At 37.9% G+C, this 17,431-nt stretch overlaps 1 protein-coding gene across 1 annotated transcript; it reads left to right on the plus strand.

The window, feature by feature from the left end:
- Window positions 1–652: 652 nt before the first annotated feature.
- LOC134802399 (E3 ubiquitin-protein ligase RNF220) lies at window positions 653–16,998 on the plus strand. The gene is made up of 8 exons (XM_063775046.1): window positions 653–1,301; window positions 3,478–3,681; window positions 5,520–5,651; window positions 13,595–13,666; window positions 14,111–14,263; window positions 14,650–14,715; window positions 15,258–15,332; window positions 15,916–16,998. The coding sequence occupies exons 1-8, from the start codon at window positions 930–932 to the stop codon at window positions 16,006–16,008; spliced, it is 1,167 nt and encodes a 388-aa protein (XP_063631116.1). The 5' UTR covers window positions 653–929; the 3' UTR covers window positions 16,009–16,998.
- The last annotated feature ends 433 nt before the right edge of the window (window positions 16,999–17,431 follow it).

Consider the following 17,431-nt stretch of genomic DNA (forward strand, 5'->3'; position numbering starts at 1 on the left):
CTCTATTCAATTTGACGCCAACGCTCAACGCCGAAAATCGAACAGTGCTCGATAAAAAAGCGCCGCGCTTAAAAACCGCCTTCGTGTGAATACATACATGGTTATCCATTTGCGTCATTCAAACGCTTTTTTAACGCGCGTTGAAAAAGCTGCCGTGCGAACGGGGCCTTAGCGTTTTTTTTTTTCACAAGTAAGCCCCCATTCGCACGACAGCTTTTTCAACGCGCGTTAAAAAAGCGTTTGAATGACACAAATGGATACGTGTGTATTTATTCACACGACAGCGGTGGCGCTTTTTATCAAGCGTTGTTGGATTTTCGACTTTAAGCCTTGGACGTTAAGTCGAAATTAGAGTGCGGACAGATTCAAGCGCTTTTTTAACGCGCGTTGAAAAAGCTGTCGTGCGAATGGGGGCTAATAATATTGATTAATATACTTGGTCAAGCAGATCTTGTCAGTAGAAAAAGGCGGCAAATTTGAAAAATGTAGGTGCGAAGGGATATCGTCCCATAGAAAATTTGAATTTCGCGCCTTTTTTTACTGACAAGATTTGCTTGACCAACTATAATTATTATTTTACGCAAGTTTTTAAACCGATCATTTCAAAAAGCTGATAAATGAAAGAAAACATGATTGATCATCATGTGTCACAATGTCACACTTGTTTCGATTTAAAGCAAAGTGAAATACGCCTCTTATAATCTCTTCAATGAAAATAGTAAACGAACTATTTATTTATTGTTGTTGATATCTATTACGTACTCAAATTACAATAATTACGCCAAAAATGACTAGAAGAAAAGTGGTTGCAGTTAAATCGAAGTTCCATATAACGAATAAACTAATTTAATTCGACTTTTATTCCGCGTAATCCGTGATGCATTTAGATTGATGTGTACCTATCCGCAATAACAAAAGTGTAAACTGAAATGTTACCCGTTTTACTTTTTAATAACATGGAAGGGAGTTCTAATTCACTAAATAACAACGGTAATAACGCTTTCGGACAATTATACGACGATAATGTGATTCTAAATTCGGTTAGGAGTCGTAAAAAGGTCTCGGAGACGGCTAGTTGTCCGGTTTGTAGCTGTACTATCAGGCAAGGTGAACTGGAGTCACATTTGAACTTAGAATTGGATCGGTTGTATAAGCTTTCAAATGGTGTGAATAAGAGGAAACTGAGTGTGAATAGTTCAAGTAATAGTAGCTTTAACCCTTTACCTGGATCGAGTACGGAAGAAGTGCCTGACGACCAGGAAGTGGACGTGTCGGGATGCCCGGGAAGCGATGTTTATCAGGTAAGTTTGAATGTTTGAAGCTAATATAGGTACTTTGAAAATTTTGGGAAGGCAGTTCATGTACAAGCTACTTATAATTTGTTTAGAAAACACTGTTTGCACTGCCGTGCTGCACTGCCCTCCTAAGCCGAATAGCGCTATCTCAAAAACAAATAATTTTGAAAATGGAATTCTCAGTAATAGAAACTGTAAGTAGTAGTTTGTGTTACAAGGGATCAAAATGATATATTTCCGTCAAGGGTGTACATTGAATCCTGAATGAAGTGATGGATTCTACAATACAATCCCGAGGGATTCTAAAGTAGAATCCTGAGCGTAAAGAGGGATTTAAGTGTTAACGCCCAAGACGAAATAATGTTGATACCGTGTGACACATACTGCTTTTTACATCAACTATGAGGAAATTGTTATGTTCCAAAATATGTATTATTTGACAAAAAAAAAATTGTATGCAAGAAAGAAAGAATCATGTCCTAGAACAGAAAAGTACAACTTTGATCCCTTCTAGCAGGGAAGAAAAGTGCCACTTTGATCCCTCCTACTTAGCGGGGAAGAAAAATAGGTGATGTGAAAAAGTATAAGTTAGCAATGAATTTTCTTTTGAGATAGTGCTATTTGGCTTAGCAGGGTCTCTAGGTAAACTTTTTTTAATTTAAATTGCTTATGTATTTTGTTAAATGATAGTCAATCTCCCCTAGGACCCAGTTAGTTCTGATAAATGATATTTGTAATGATAATATTGGAGTTATTCCTAGAATTGATGTAGTATAAAAAAAAAAATAAGCATTTTCTTAACTAAGCCTGTCTCTCTTAACATGTGTAATATTTTGTATTTAGAAAGCCTGTTTTAGATGTTAAATACTTAATGTACCAGTGAATTGTTATTTTTTAGGAATGATTATTTAGTGCTAAAGGATTTCACATGTTTGAATGAATAGCCGGGAATAGCTACATATTGTAACAATAAGGTTTTTACAGTGCATATCGTGCTACTTTACCGCACGGGCGTAGCCAGGGGGGGGGGGGGGTTTGGGGGTTCAAACCCCCCCCCGAAAAGTTCAGAATATTAACATTCATAGAATTAAAATAAGAACAGGCGTGCGGCATATTTCATTGATTACTAACTATTACCTATAGTATATGGTGGTTTGGATTTTGGATTTCTCTGCCATCGTCGATTATCGGATCACATCAATTACTTTCTAAGATATGATAAAGGTGACATTCGGGTGGCGACTGCAGCAGCATTATTCTGTTGCAATGTTACTGCTGCAGCACTGTCAATTTTCGTGATAAAATGATGTGTCTGATTTCCATACTAAAAGTAAAAATGTAAAACTGTCTATCAAATTGCGTTTTTTATATCGAAATGCGGGACTCGCATTTTATACACATTTCCATGCCTTCCCGAAAAAAATCGAATCATTCGCGAAAGTCTCGCAACGCATTGAGGTTACAAACGGCACGCGCTCTTCCTCAGGAGTCTGAAGAAGACTACGGTGAGTGGCGCTCTAGCCAGGCAGGCCGCTTCGCTTTCGCTCGCGTGCGTATACCTTACTGTATCGTCCGATATACACCTACTCTGTCGTTAAAATCACGTGTAAAATTATAATAAGGGCGAAAAAAACTATTGATTTTGGAGTGTAGTTTTATTTAGTGGTACCTAAAATATCTTATCTGGTCTACTGTCCTCTAGCATATCCATCTGTCAACTTTACTTCAAGTTCCGCCTCCAGGGGAGAGGGAGAGAAATTAGGATTAGAAATTAGCCGCTTACTGACACAGACAGAATTCCACGCGGGCGGAACCGCGGGCACAGCTAGTCTCTAATATTTTTCTTGTGTAAGGGTTATTTTATGTACTTTTAGTCGTTTTATTTTCTTGAACCCCCCCCCCCCCCCCCCCCCGATACTAAAACCTGGCTACGCCCGTGCTTTACCGCACTAGTGCAATAATTGCCACATTACGTAACTATGTTGAAAATTGTTTTGTTCTCTTGAGTTCCACATACTATTGTTTAGTTTTTAGTGTTCGGTACAAAATTATTTGATTTGTAACATTTAGTTATTCAATTAAAATTAAAAATGAATTATTTACACACGACCTCACAAGGTTTTCTATCATCAGATTCATATACATTTTCTCAAGTACTTTCAGAAACTTTTAAACATTCCAGCGAGTCCACTCTAACCGCCTCCGGCGCCTTCGCGCCAGACGGCGAGGCTCCCCTCCCCCAGCCACAGGCGAGTGTCCCGTATGCAACGTCAACATGCCTACGACAAAACTGCAGAGGCACGCCCTCCGTTGCTTGAAGCGGACGGGGGCAGCTATAGATGAAGATGTGCCGGATTCCAGCTCTGATGAAAGCATTGATGTTGAGGTGATTATTTAATTTTATGAAAAGTCAAAACTGGACTGGGTTATGTGACTTTTGTCTTTGTTCAGCCCTGGGTACTTACGGCCTCTAGTGAGCTGCGAGGTGATTCTTAGACATCGGTTACACGCTAATTCTGGCGTCAGTTCAGTCCTAAGTGAATGTGAATGATGGAAAATGGACACGGTTACACAATCAGTCCAGACTGACAAGAGACTGATAAAATTACGACACAGTCGCCGTTTGGACACAGAACGCAACACAGTCATTAAAGGCCTGGCCAAACAGCCGGCGCGACGCAGCGCCGCGTCCGCGCCGCGTGATGCCGACGCGATGCCTGTTCAAACAGGGCGCGCGCGGATCGCGCCGGCCTCACGCTCTCAACACGCCCTCATCGCGCGCGCGAATGCGGCGCGGCCGCGCGGGAACGCGGCGCACCGCTCGCTCGCTGCCTAACGTCCGATCCTACTGATGTGACCCAGTGCGACGCAAGGGACCGCGCGGCGCGGGGCGCGACAGAAGCGGGGCGTGATACCGGCGGGACTAGAGATGGGCGAAATGTGTCAGTAGAGGGAAAAGATTGATATATATCTTTTTACCACTGGGATACGTATCACTCTTTTATATCTTTATATCCGTGTGTATCAGTTGTCCCACTCGTAACTTCTTCTGACTTTGCGCCATCTTATGAATGAGAGAGAGACAAAATTGTTATTATAACGTGGCGACATTTTCATTTTAATTTTGTATCATGATAGATATAGATTGGTACATTCACAAAGAAGCTTGATTTGGTTCGTATTGTCATGTGCAGTTGCTCATGCTATTAGATTAGGTTTGACAAATCTGCGCGTTCTCGTGAATTGCACTATCTATAACCGTGACCTTGAATTTAAAAATGAATAGATTAACACTATTGAATTAATTTTACTTATCAATAGGTATACAAATCACACCAATAACCAATATTACGATAATGTTTGTTATCTGTGTCTTACGTATACAACCTTTCGATTTCCCTTCATACTTCCTGCGCGAGCGAAAAATACTATACTATCTACTTCTCTGTCCCGCGGAATAGCGAATGACGCGTCCGAATCCGCCTGAACGACCGCTGTCGCTCGTTCGTGTTACTTCGGTCGACCGACGCGCGACCGAGACGTCGCTTTCGCTTTAGTAAATCGTTGCCGAGGGAGTGAGCGGTACGGATATACTGATACATTCGGATTCGTAAAGACAAGAAGAGTGATTCATGAAACGAGAAAGATATATATCTTTTTTATCTATCACTCCTGAGTTACCCATCTCTAGGCGGGACGCAGTCTGTTTGACGTCGGTAACCTGTTAGCATGTGCCGAGGTCGCGCGGCGCGGATGCGGCGCTGCGTCGCGCCGGCTGTTTCGCCAGGCCTTTAGTCTTGTCTAATATGGTGACTGACTCGAGAATGACACAAACAGGTTACGCTATCAGTTTTCTATGATTAAAAATGGACTGATGAATATTATCTAAAATATTAAATTTTCATCAGTCCAGACCATCAGTCCGAGTGTTACACGATAATTCTCTCGTCATTCTGACCAAAATGATGGACTGAAGTGATGCCAGCATTAGTGTGTAACCGATGTCGATGTCTTAAATGACGGATTTGATAAGATCAAATAAGCTTAGAATAAATTTAAAAGTGGAATAATTACTGTCATGCCTGAGACTTAAATTTATTCTAAGCTTATTAGAATCGTTCGCAGACGTTTCTGCTTCTTAAAAATTAAAATTAAGATCAAATAAAATCTGCAACCACTTGTATAGTCTGCCTACTGTTTGCTGAAGTGTTGTTGTGTTTGTAGAACGACTCGCCGGGCGGGTTCGGCGCGGAGTACCAGTGGTGCGGCGAGTGGCGCGTGCGCGCGGCCGCGCTGCAGGCCGCCGACGCGCGCCGCGCCACGTGCGTGCGCCGCGAGGACCACGACCAGGCCTTGGTGAGTGTCACAGACGAAACGTCCTCCAGCCTTAGCATAGTCGCGCTACCCCCTCTGCCACGCATACGGTAATTTTACTCCGTGTTCGAGTCGAAAGTGTCTTTATGTGACGTCCGTGTCTTTGAACGGACCAATCACGGCACGGGACTTCGCTCATCTCGTCCCGCGCACCCCCGCATTTTTGGCATCATCGGTTACATGAAATAATTGCTCTTAACTCGGTCTAGAGGATTCCTAGTCTATGGTAAGTGTACACCGACCGAGTCACAGAAGAAATAATAGTACTACCGATACCGTACAGAAAGGACACTTCCTACAAAACCGAAGTTTGACAGCAGTTCAGGGTCGAATCATGCTGTCCCTTTCTAATATATAGCACTATCCCCTTCGGCTATTTAGGGTTGTCAAAATTCAAGCCATTATATCGTCGCCCCCATGGAAAAGTCACCTATCTGCAAAACACACATTTTTGAGGGAAGGGATTTTAAGCTGTAAAATTTGTTTAACTTTTTTTTTACAAGTCAATGTTGCGGTTGAACTGGTATTTTAAATCCATAAGGGTTCCATAATGTATGCATTATATGATCCATTTATGAGAAATACATTACGTTATTGTAATCAGAAGTAAATGCACTTTCGCAACTTTGTGACTCCATTGACAGTAAAAAAAGGTCAATTTATACACCGTGGTAAACTGACGAAAATGTCACTTTCGTAAGTAAAAAATACATTCCAAACATTTTGAACCAATGTAAAGTCACGGAAATGTCACTTTCGTAAGTTTCCTATGGTGCATGTGAAGTTGTGAATATGTTTTTATTCCTCTATATTTAGTTGTAAAGTTGCGAATGAGTAGGTATTTACTTTTGATCCCAGTAATATCTTATAATATATTATATTAAATGTGTCAGAAAATACAAATGCATTGTTTTTTACAATTGCGATTGTATCACAGAATACAAACGCAGTGGTAAAAGTACGATTGAGCTCGTATTTTAAGATACTTTTAGTAAAATTATGAAATGTTTCTATTTAACATACAGTTAGGCCAATAAAAAACATTATAAAATATAGTGTAAGTATTTAATAAACAAAAGAAGTATGGAAAAAGTGTTCATTTCATTAAAAAACCTAATCTTCTTCTTCCTGATCGGGCTCCGGCAAACGATCTATTACTTCTTCAGAAACTGGAAGGTTTGCAAAATATGAGTGATAGTATTTAGGTATTTGATTATCACGGCATAGTTTCATGAGATCACCCTTTTTTGCTTTTGAAATAGGCATTCCTTTATCATAAGCAGGAATAGGTAATAATGTGGCACTTTTCCCCCTTTTTGCTTTTAATTTTAACTCTGTGAAGTGTTTGTCATCATAATCACCTTTGATGAAAATTGATTTGGGACTTTCTTTACGATATTGAATCCATACTGCATCATGGAAATTAGTCATAACTTTTCGTCCTGTTTCGTCCTGTGATCCATTCTCAATGGTTTCGTTATTTTTAGTTCTCTTCTTCTTTCTCTGTTGTTTCGAATTGGTATCCTTTGCAAATTGCACCTCATTACTGTTAAAGTCTAAAAACTCATCATGAACCAAGACGTTTACATTAAATGGACGGGGATTCGTTCTAGCCGATCTCATTATTTGAGTCCATCCATCTGGTGTATATACTGGTACGTTTTTAGCCTTTTGTTCAATTTTAGAGTGAACTGAATCACACTCCATGTGGCTGTGCCCGGATTCAAAGAAGACGTGATCTACTATTTCAATCGTTTCATGTGTCGAAACGAGGTGCAGAAGCATGCAACAGAAGTGGTAATTTTTCTGCTGCCCACCGCAATTGTCTGACATCATTCTCACATGTGTGATACCTTCTTTGTCTAAAATATATTTGTATACGCAGGTTGCGACTTCGACACTACCCCGCTTACCTTCAGTTTCATCCCACGTATAACAGTCTACATCTTGATCATCAAACTTATAAAAAGTTAAGTTATAGACAGCTAACTTCCGAAAGTAAAAAAAGGGCCCAGCTGCCCCTTTAGGTGTTTGGAGAACTGCTTCTAAATCAAAGTTGAATGCCAAAGTTTTCACGTCATTCACTGCTGTTTGTTTGTCAGCGTCTCGACGCAAAAAAGCGTCGTCTCTTCGTTTTAGGTGCTGGAGATAATCACCCTCTTCACATTCTCCATTTCTATATGACACGCACTTTTTGCAAAGATCTTTTTTTGGCACATGAAATTTTAATTTATATGATCTGAAAATTTTCCGATATGTCTCTATACATGCTGGAATAGTGCCTTTTTCTGAACACTGTATTTTATAAAGCGTGTGCATTATTTGTATATTCAGTGCAGCATCCAGATATTTGTACTCTGTGCTACTTCTGCAAAAATGTGATTCCATTGTTGGGAAAGAAAATATATGATTTTTTATTTGATTTATCCTGTCAATGGAAAGTTTGTTAGCTGGACTATGTGCACCTCTTTTATCATTTTGAAGAACACCTTCTGTAGAAATCTTGTTCAAGGCTCCTCTAACCATACCTTCTGTTATATTTAAAGTGTCAAGAAAAAATTCTCTGCATACTTTTGCCTTCGTATTTTTATCTATGGTGAATGAATAATGGTTTGTGGATTGTTTACGTGACGGACCATCCGTTGTTGATCGTTTTTTCTGAGTTCGTGTAACATGTTGAACTATAAACTGTCGTTGTTCCGTTAAGGATTTTAAATTTCTGAAAGATTCGTAAATATTTTTTCTAATAATTTCTGACACATTTTCATTGCATTTATGCTTCGGGTTTTTCACACACTTAGGTTCTTTCATAGGTCTTGCTGCAACATCCTTACCACCGAGGGTCTTGTATGCCTCACCCTTGACACGTTTTATTCTTTCTGCATTTCGTTTCCATTTTGAAGGATCTGAAACTTTTCTTTTTTTTGGTGAAATGGGTTTATTTGATTCGTGTGGAAGTAAAAGATTTGACAAGGAAGCACTTCTTCTTATTCTTTTTAAAGGCTGGGTCTGTAATAAATCATTTTCGGAAGCTCGTCGTTTAAGTGGATTTGAAACATTCACTTGCCACTGCGGATGACAATCATGTATTAATTTCTGAATTTCAGTTTCTGATACAATAATATTGTCACTATTATCATCGTTGATTGGTACACTGGATAAAACATTGTTATCACGAATTTGCAGCCGCCGATTTTTACTTAATGAGTTATATTTTGAACATGAAGGAATTTCAGTATGAACATCAACTGTTGTCGTAAACCTGTAAGAAAAAGAAGGCTCAACAAATGAACTGTCATCGGAATCTTCACCAGCAATAAAATCTGGATCTTTTACACTATCATCACTTAAATCACCGCATTGAAAAGCGTCGGATTTAGACAGTTTTTCATACACTTTTACAGTTTCAGGTGATAATGATATTGAACGCACAGGAGAAGAATTTTCGCTGCTATCGGGAATCATTATATTACATGCAGACATAAAACTGTTTTTGTCTATTGGAGTAATCGGTGAGTATAACGGTGCATCAGGTGTTGCGAGAGGTACATCGTATTCCGTAATTGAGACAGGAGTTGCGATATTTTCTAATTCGGGATAGCATTGTGGAGTCATGTTTTGTGCATAATTAGCCATGGCTGAAGTTTTATTAACAGTTTCGTGAATTAATTGCTGCTGTTGTGTTTCATCTGAACTTGAATATATTGAATTTTTTTCTTGCAAATTATTTAAAGATTCCATTATCGCTATCTGATTATTGGATTCATTAGTCTCTTTTATTGTTGCTGAAAAAAAAAATCGAGGTTAAAATTTTCAAGTAATTTGAGTCAATAAATTTGTATACTACCTATGTATATAATTAAAATTACATGATACTTCTTATAATTTGATAAACCGTAGACAGATATTTTTATCTATATAAAAATTATGTACTGTTTTTGCATTAAAAATAATCTTGGCGTCTCTTTTTATTAAAAATACCCTTTTAAAATATATCACAGCAAATATGTAACAATTATAAATGATATACGATTATTTACATTATTTTGCTTTCATAAGTATTATAAACTAATTTTGAAAAAGCTATTTCAATATTATATTTATTTTCAATGAAAAGATACGTCAAGATTGACTACCGTTATTCTAATGCTAAAAAAATAAAGTATAGTGCCATTAAAGTTACTAAATTGTTTTGTAAACAAATTACCGTTAATTGTATCTACTGTTAATAAATTTTAATAACAGAATTATTAGTTAAATGTATTAACTAGTTAAAAATCGAGAGATATAAAACAATGAGTATGAATAAAATTATAAAAAAAAACATACTTAAATAAAACTTGCATATATGTTTCATTTTTTTTATCGAAAGTTGATTAATTTACTCATACTAGAATACTACAAAATAATTGCTATAATGCATATCAGTATTTGATTAAATATTTATAAAGCACTTTATGTAAGTATGTACTTATTTAAAACTATTTTAGGCTATAATATCATATTTAACTACTTACTTTTTGTACTTTTATCCCCATCTACAACTTCAAAAACTTTTAGAAGCATCTTCTTATTTCTCTTCATATTAAATGAACACTTATTTTTAAGAAACATACGATCGAAGCGAGAGGTCAACCAAACATTACAAATAGAAAATAGAAAACGGGTAGGTTTGAGGTGGGTACTTGCTGCAACAATATTGAATAACTTGTTTTCAAACATGGACTGACTAAGGTATTTTAACCTTTCAGCCAAATTACATTCCTTACAAAACTGTTACTAATATTTATCTCGTCTTTAATATGTGTATTATAGAAGATAATTCTTTTATGCAAAAAGAAAAATTATAAACGTAGGTACAAAATTACGATTATTTTGAATTTTTTACCTTAACTAAAATGCGATTTAGGTATATTCGCAAATATGTGAAATGTGATTTCATTACTAAATTATAAATTACTACCATAAACTTGCGAAAATGACTGATTCGCGTATTTACTTTGGATAACATTACGAACACAAACACACTTGCCACCATAACAAATTAATGAATTAGCCAGATTCGCAAAATTGCTGTAAGCTATACACGTTGTTGGGTAATAATCTCCACCATAACAAAGTGATGAATATGCCAGATTCGCAAATTTGCTGTAGGCTACTCATGTTACTGGGTGATAATTGCCACCATAGCAAATTAGCGAATATTTCAAATTCGCAGATTTGCCATAGACTTTTTATTAAATCTCCACCATAGCAAACTGACGAATATACCACATTCGCAAATATACTGTAGGCTAGTCATGTTGCTGGGTAATAATCACCACCATAGCAAAGTAACGAAATAACTAGATTCGTTTATTTGCTATAGGCTACTTTCTTCATATATATATAATATCTGACACAGTGAATATACGAATTTGCCCGATTCGTAAGTTTACTATGGGACAAAATCTTTCATGATCCATATAATAGTCCACGGAAAAATACCTTAACTACAAGTTGTAAGTTTACCATGGGTGCAAACATATAAACATTCAGATTTGTACAAATGTAACTCTGGAACCATTAATGTTAGATCTATAAAAATTTGTGAGAAGGTGTATTCTCCTATTTGGTGCAGAGTTATATCAAAAAGTAAATTTTGTAAAAAATGCAGATACGTGAGTTTTCCATGGGGGCGACGATATTATCTGTGGTCGTGCACGCAAAAGGAAGTCAAGTGGTGCCAACCCTAATAATTGCTCGGAGCAATGCTGAGCCGAACGGAGTCGGATTCGACCGAAGTCAGGAGTGTCTCCCCACTGACCGAGTATGCATGCCATGCCACCATTCCATACTTTGGGCCACCTATGGCTGCTGCTCGACGCAACGTTATCGCAATTGCATAACGAAGTCATTTTCCATGGCGCAGACTAGACGCCGCCGCTAGTGTGGGTGGCCCTTAAGTTGGCGGTTTGGAGCGTATGGTATAGTTCGTAGCTTTGTAACAGAGCCCGGCGGCTAATCGTATTGTCTATTGTTAAGTAAAACCGCACGTGCTACTTACCTGCAAAAAAAGGTCTTAATTATTCTATTTGGCACCTGGGCGCGGGCTAGTCCAACGCTCAAAAAACCAGTGTAGGTGCGCTCTCCGATAACGCGCCTTTGTTACGCATCTCGATTACACATTTTAGACTGGTTCTGTAGCGCGCAGGTTTTTATGCAGGTGGTTGTGGCACGTGGCACGAGCGGTTTTACTTTACAATAGACAATAGGATTAGCTCGGGCTCTATTAGAAACCTACGAACTATAACGCGCGATTGCATACTAAAAACAAATTTGCGGCTTACGATGACTTTCATATTAGCGGTTATAATCAGGGCCGTCTTAAACTATACTGGGGCCCTTGGGCACATAAGGATTTGGGGCCCTTTTGGAAAGTAAAGAAAGCTAGAATAGTACATTATTGTCGAGGCTCGGAAGTAGCTACTTGCAGGCTGAGGATTCGTTTTAAACGGACGACCTTGGGAGTCCGTTTAATTGAATCCGAAGCCAGCAAGTAGCCTTCCAGCCGAGTCATATATAGTGCTTTTCTCAAAAATGGTGCAAGAAATATAAATATCATAGAAATATTTTACAAAAGCAACTTTCTTAAGTATATATTTTCACAGAAAAAAGTAGAAACAATTGAAAAAATTAGCTTTGCCGCCTTTTTATTTTTTTAATAAAAAAATAGAAGTGTATTTTTCTGCCGAAAATACGCCAACCTATTTGAGACAGCTAAATAGTCGCGGTACTAATCATCTGTTTGGCTGTTTAATGGGCCTGTGCCTTCATTTGATATGGCCATTTCAACTTTTAAAAAGTTTGGAACTCGACAAATAATGGAATTTGTATGCAACATTGCAGTCCCAAAATCGAGACTGCAATGTTTTTAACTTTTTAATTTTTGACTAACCATAAACTACGCGCTTCGCAACCTATTTTTTAAACGGCAAAGTCGACTTTGCCGTCCATTTTTGAGAAAAGCTTATTAAACTAACATTTTTCTACTATGATCTTCTATTTATTATGGGTAATCAAATATACTGTTACTGTCTGTCCTTCGGGGCCCTCTGAGGATGGGGGCCCTGGGCACGGGCCCCGTGTGCCCTTATGGTAAAGACTGCACTGGTTATAATCGCAAGTGAAGTGCGGAGTAGACGCTAGCGAGCAAAACAGATTAAATAAAACCTTAAATTCAAAAGATACCGTAAAACGTGGGTTATGAATAGAAGAGAAGGTTTGAGAGGGGGGTGAGAAGGGATTTTAAGGCTACTGCTACAAAAATAATGTATTCCAATTTAAAATGGAGCTATAGTAATACGCATAATAAAAAAAAATCGATCCAACAATCTTCCAAAATCACCTTTGTATGAAAACCCCTCTCACCCCAAATACGAGGCACTACGGGGTGAGGTGGGTTTTCCTCTTTATCGTCAAAGTTATGAAATGGAACTACCCAAAATAAAATTAAACTAAAATACAAACGTCCGGAACACGTATACACCATTCAGTTTTCATATGTAAAAATAATGGTTTACTAATATGTGGCCGAAAATTGTATGGCAAATTATCACTTCCCAAACTATTTTTCCCATACTATCATTTGGCAAAACTATCAGGTTTGAATTTCAGTTTTGACCCTACTCACCCCATTTTACGGTAGTTCTTTATTGTACAACTGTGTTACAGAGGTGTTATGTAATACATGTGAGTTTCAACGGTAACCCAATTCGGGTATATAATGGACACTTTAGACTAAGAAACACATAACTATTATACACATTTTACTTAGATCTACAACATATTTTAATCGGAGCTATTGGCGCGTTCACCAAATTTATATTGTATGTATGTATGTACGTACACACTTTTATATAAACTTTTATTATGTTATTTTTCAGGTAGTAGACGGTGATGAGGACACGGAGCTGTACGGACCACCTCAATACTCGCCTTCGAGAATAGCACCTGATGTAAGTCTGAAGAGTCATTTTTCATTCTTCATCTTTAGATGAAAGCGGAGGAACCGCAAGATATAGCCTTTTAGAATAGAATAGAATAGAATAGAATAGATTTATTCGTAAGCACAAACAATCGGAACAGTACATAGTATAAAAGAAAACACAAAATAAGATTAAAGTGCCACGAAATGGCCCCATCTCAGCATGTTGCTGGTGGCTTCCAGCGCTGATCTTCCGATGAGACCATCAAGTGAGAAGAATCACGGAAGGTAACAGACAAGAAGAAAAAAGACAGAAATAACATACAGTAAATAAACGTTTCATATAAACGTAGTCCTCATTTTCCTCTCTTATTATATTTTTAGTCTTAATATTTCTACTTGAAATAAAAACAAAAAAAAATATTTTATGAATATAATTTAATTCGTTCTAATACTTCTCAACTTGACTTTGCAGGCAGAGATCACGCCATCAGAACAGCCATCCGAGGAGCATCCAAGCTCAGAGAACGGGGTCACAGAGAGAGTAGTCTCCGATGTGCACATTAGTTTCACTGACCCGGAGCCGGTGCGAGACAAACCGAACGGGCTGGTGGAAGCCAGTGCGGAGGTAATCGTTGCAATCCTTTGATTGCTGCCACCAAAGAAAATTGAGTGTATAGAGGCGGACTGCCAAAGTAAATTATGTAGCCACTGTAAATTTACTGCCATCTTTCGACAGAAGATTAAAACTGTTAGAACGCCATTTGACTTTGATCCTTATTCTTTCACTGATATGTGTTAATTTGTTAAATATTGAAATTAACGCCATCTACTCGACTGTAGGCCAAAGGTTATGGCGCCATCGCTCGAAAAGATTGCACCATACCTTTGGCCTACTCTCGAGTAGTTGGCGTTAATATTAATATTTAACTAGTTTTACTAACAAATTGGGTGTTTTTCGGTATAAAATGGTTGAAATATCCGCGTCATGTTTTTTTATTTTTTTGTTGACAGACTAGAATACAAGCATTGAAAGCCAGAATAAGAGAATTGGAAAGAAAACAGAACAGCGCTTCAGAAGTAAGTAGCCCCTTCATTGATAATCCAGTAATTTTGTCGAATTTTGTAACCGGGCTCTTTTGCATCAAATCCGGTAGTTCGCCCAAAACTGGTTTTTGGGCCCCTTGAGGTTACAGGTTCATTCTCCTACTAATTTTAATTATCGATTATTCAGTGGGTCGAAAACGACCCAATAGCACAGAAGAAATAATAGTACTACCGTACAGAAAGGACACTTCCTACAAACCCGAAGTTTGACAGTGGTTCAGGGTCGAATCATACTATCCCTTTCTAATATATGGCACTACCCCTTTCGGCAATTTAGGGTTGTCAAAATTCAAGTGATTATCTTATCTGTGGTCGTGCACGCAAAAGGAAGTCAATTGGTGTCACTGTCAACCCTAATAATTGCTCGGAGCAATGCTGAGCCGAACGGAGCCGAGTTCGACCGAAGTCAGGAGTGTCTCCCCACTGCCAATAGGCATATATGGGTTAAAATGGCTTCCAAAAAAAGAAAGATTAATTTTATTGGCTTGTGTGATTGATTGTGTGTGTGGTTGCAGGCCAAGTGTCTGATCTGCCTCGGGGCCTATTCGTCGCCCGCCGTCTCCATACAGTGCTGGCACGTCTACTGTGAGGTAAGCCTCCATTTAATACTTATAGTAAGCAGATGTATGGCAGGGTGTCGCCAAGGGGTGGGGGGGGGGGGGGGGGGGAGCTGCCCCTCTCCCTAAGAGAATAAAAATTGTAACTAAATGTATCTATCCCCTTGGGTATAGGCCATATAAATCCCCCTATCCCAAATTTAGCCAGACACAGTAGGGTTGTCACAGACTTACACACAACACAAACAAACCAAACATTTCAAATAAGACACGGCTATTACAGGGCTAGTGTAAGTAGTACCGAGCTATTAACAATAGCGATGTATGCAGCTCGGGTCCGGGGTAGGTACCTATACTCTGTATCTTTAGGTATTTAAATAAAAGTAAACAAACAATTTGTAAATTTTCCGGTAGTTATAACATTTATTGGTTAACCAACCAAATACAAAACGGCCTGGATCTGTCACTGAACGGCCTGACTTAACCTACATTATTTAATCATGTAACATTTTCATCTACCCTCAACTGGCTTAAGGAGCCGTTTGAGGGTAGATCTCGTTTACTTTTATTTATATACCTAAAGATACAGACTACAATCTTGTATTGATTTTTCCAGGTATGCTGGCTAGAGTCACTCAAAGCTAAGAAGATATGCCCTCAGTGCAACGCCATCACGACCGCACAACACTTAAGGAGGATCTACATGTGAACATTTTGTTTTGACTGAGTTTTTTCTGTGCACAATATTATAATTATCATTTTTTGTAATCCATACGCAAAAGAGTTACGAAACATTAGGGGCAACTATTATTATTTGGCTTAAGTGGTTAAACACCATAGATGATAGGATCCTATAGATGTGCTATACGCGTGCCTCCGCGAGGGACAAAACATACGCAATGCGACACTATGATTAGTCGAATTTATTTGTTGCCCACCATAATCCATACTAAATTTACGGTGGGGAACAAAAAAATGTGAGACTGTGACAAGGACAAACAATAATAGCGCTTTCGCTGCTACTCCTACTGAAAGATAGTGTATAAGACTATCCCGTTCTGTCAGTTATCCCCACCACTCATGCCCAATCCAGTTTAATACTAGATTCATGCAACTTTGTGAGTAGAAAAGGCGGCAAATTTTAATAATTTATGCGCTAAGGTTTGACCTAATACAAATTGTGAATTTAGCGCCTTATTTTACTGACAGAGCTGGCTTGCCAGAGTATAAAAACAACGTTTAGGTAATTTTGCTGCTCCTACCTATAATTTTGTACAATACAGTGTGCTGGTTTTGCTCAAAATCCATTATAAAACTGAGTTTTCGTCAAAAGTCTGATTATTATTTATTACCGCCAGATAAAAAACATAATAATGTAAGTTAATTAATGGTGAAATATTTATGCATGTCAAATGTTTTTTTTATTATGGCCCATTTAAGAAAAATGGACGTATAGAACTAATCCAAATGTATACGCCTAAACTACAAGAGACATAAAATTGTAACTTTTACCAAACCATGTCTAATTCTTAAAGGGAATCCAATTTATTTGTATTGAGAATTATTTATTTGATTTAATGTTTTTTTTTTCCTTATAAATAAGTCCTATTGAAGTATATGTATAATGAAAGCCTTCTGTGAAGATAATATGTACAATAAGTAAGATAAGCTAAAGATGTAAATAAAAATATTTTTCTTAGTACTATGTTTTATTTAAATTATTAATTTGTACAAATTCGTCGTTATTGAAGTAAATTCACCTACACTCAATATTGTTAACCTTTTGGACGCCAATGACCGATATATGCGCACCGCAGGTTCAACGCCAAAGACCGATTAATCGGCCACAGAGCAACATAGACCTACGTGCATATGCATAAAGTTCAAGTTCAGTTTTGACACTTGGGTGACGTAGTGACAGCTTTTGTGTTTGACACGGCGTCGAAAAGGTTAAATACCCTAACCCTAATATTATACATTAAATGTCGATTAGATGTTGATACATTACAGAACAGTCGGAATGATAATCGTATATTGCATCAAAATGTCTTGAAAAAGCTGTAAGCTTGCTAAACTAAAACTATAATATTATAAACGAGTCACTAACTTTATCAGTTATCACTCGTCATCGA

The sequence above is a fragment of the Cydia splendana genome, chromosome 24, assembly GCF_910591565.1.
Source record: "Cydia splendana chromosome 24, ilCydSple1.2, whole genome shotgun sequence".
Classification (NCBI taxonomy): domain Eukaryota; kingdom Metazoa; phylum Arthropoda; class Insecta; order Lepidoptera; family Tortricidae; genus Cydia; species Cydia splendana.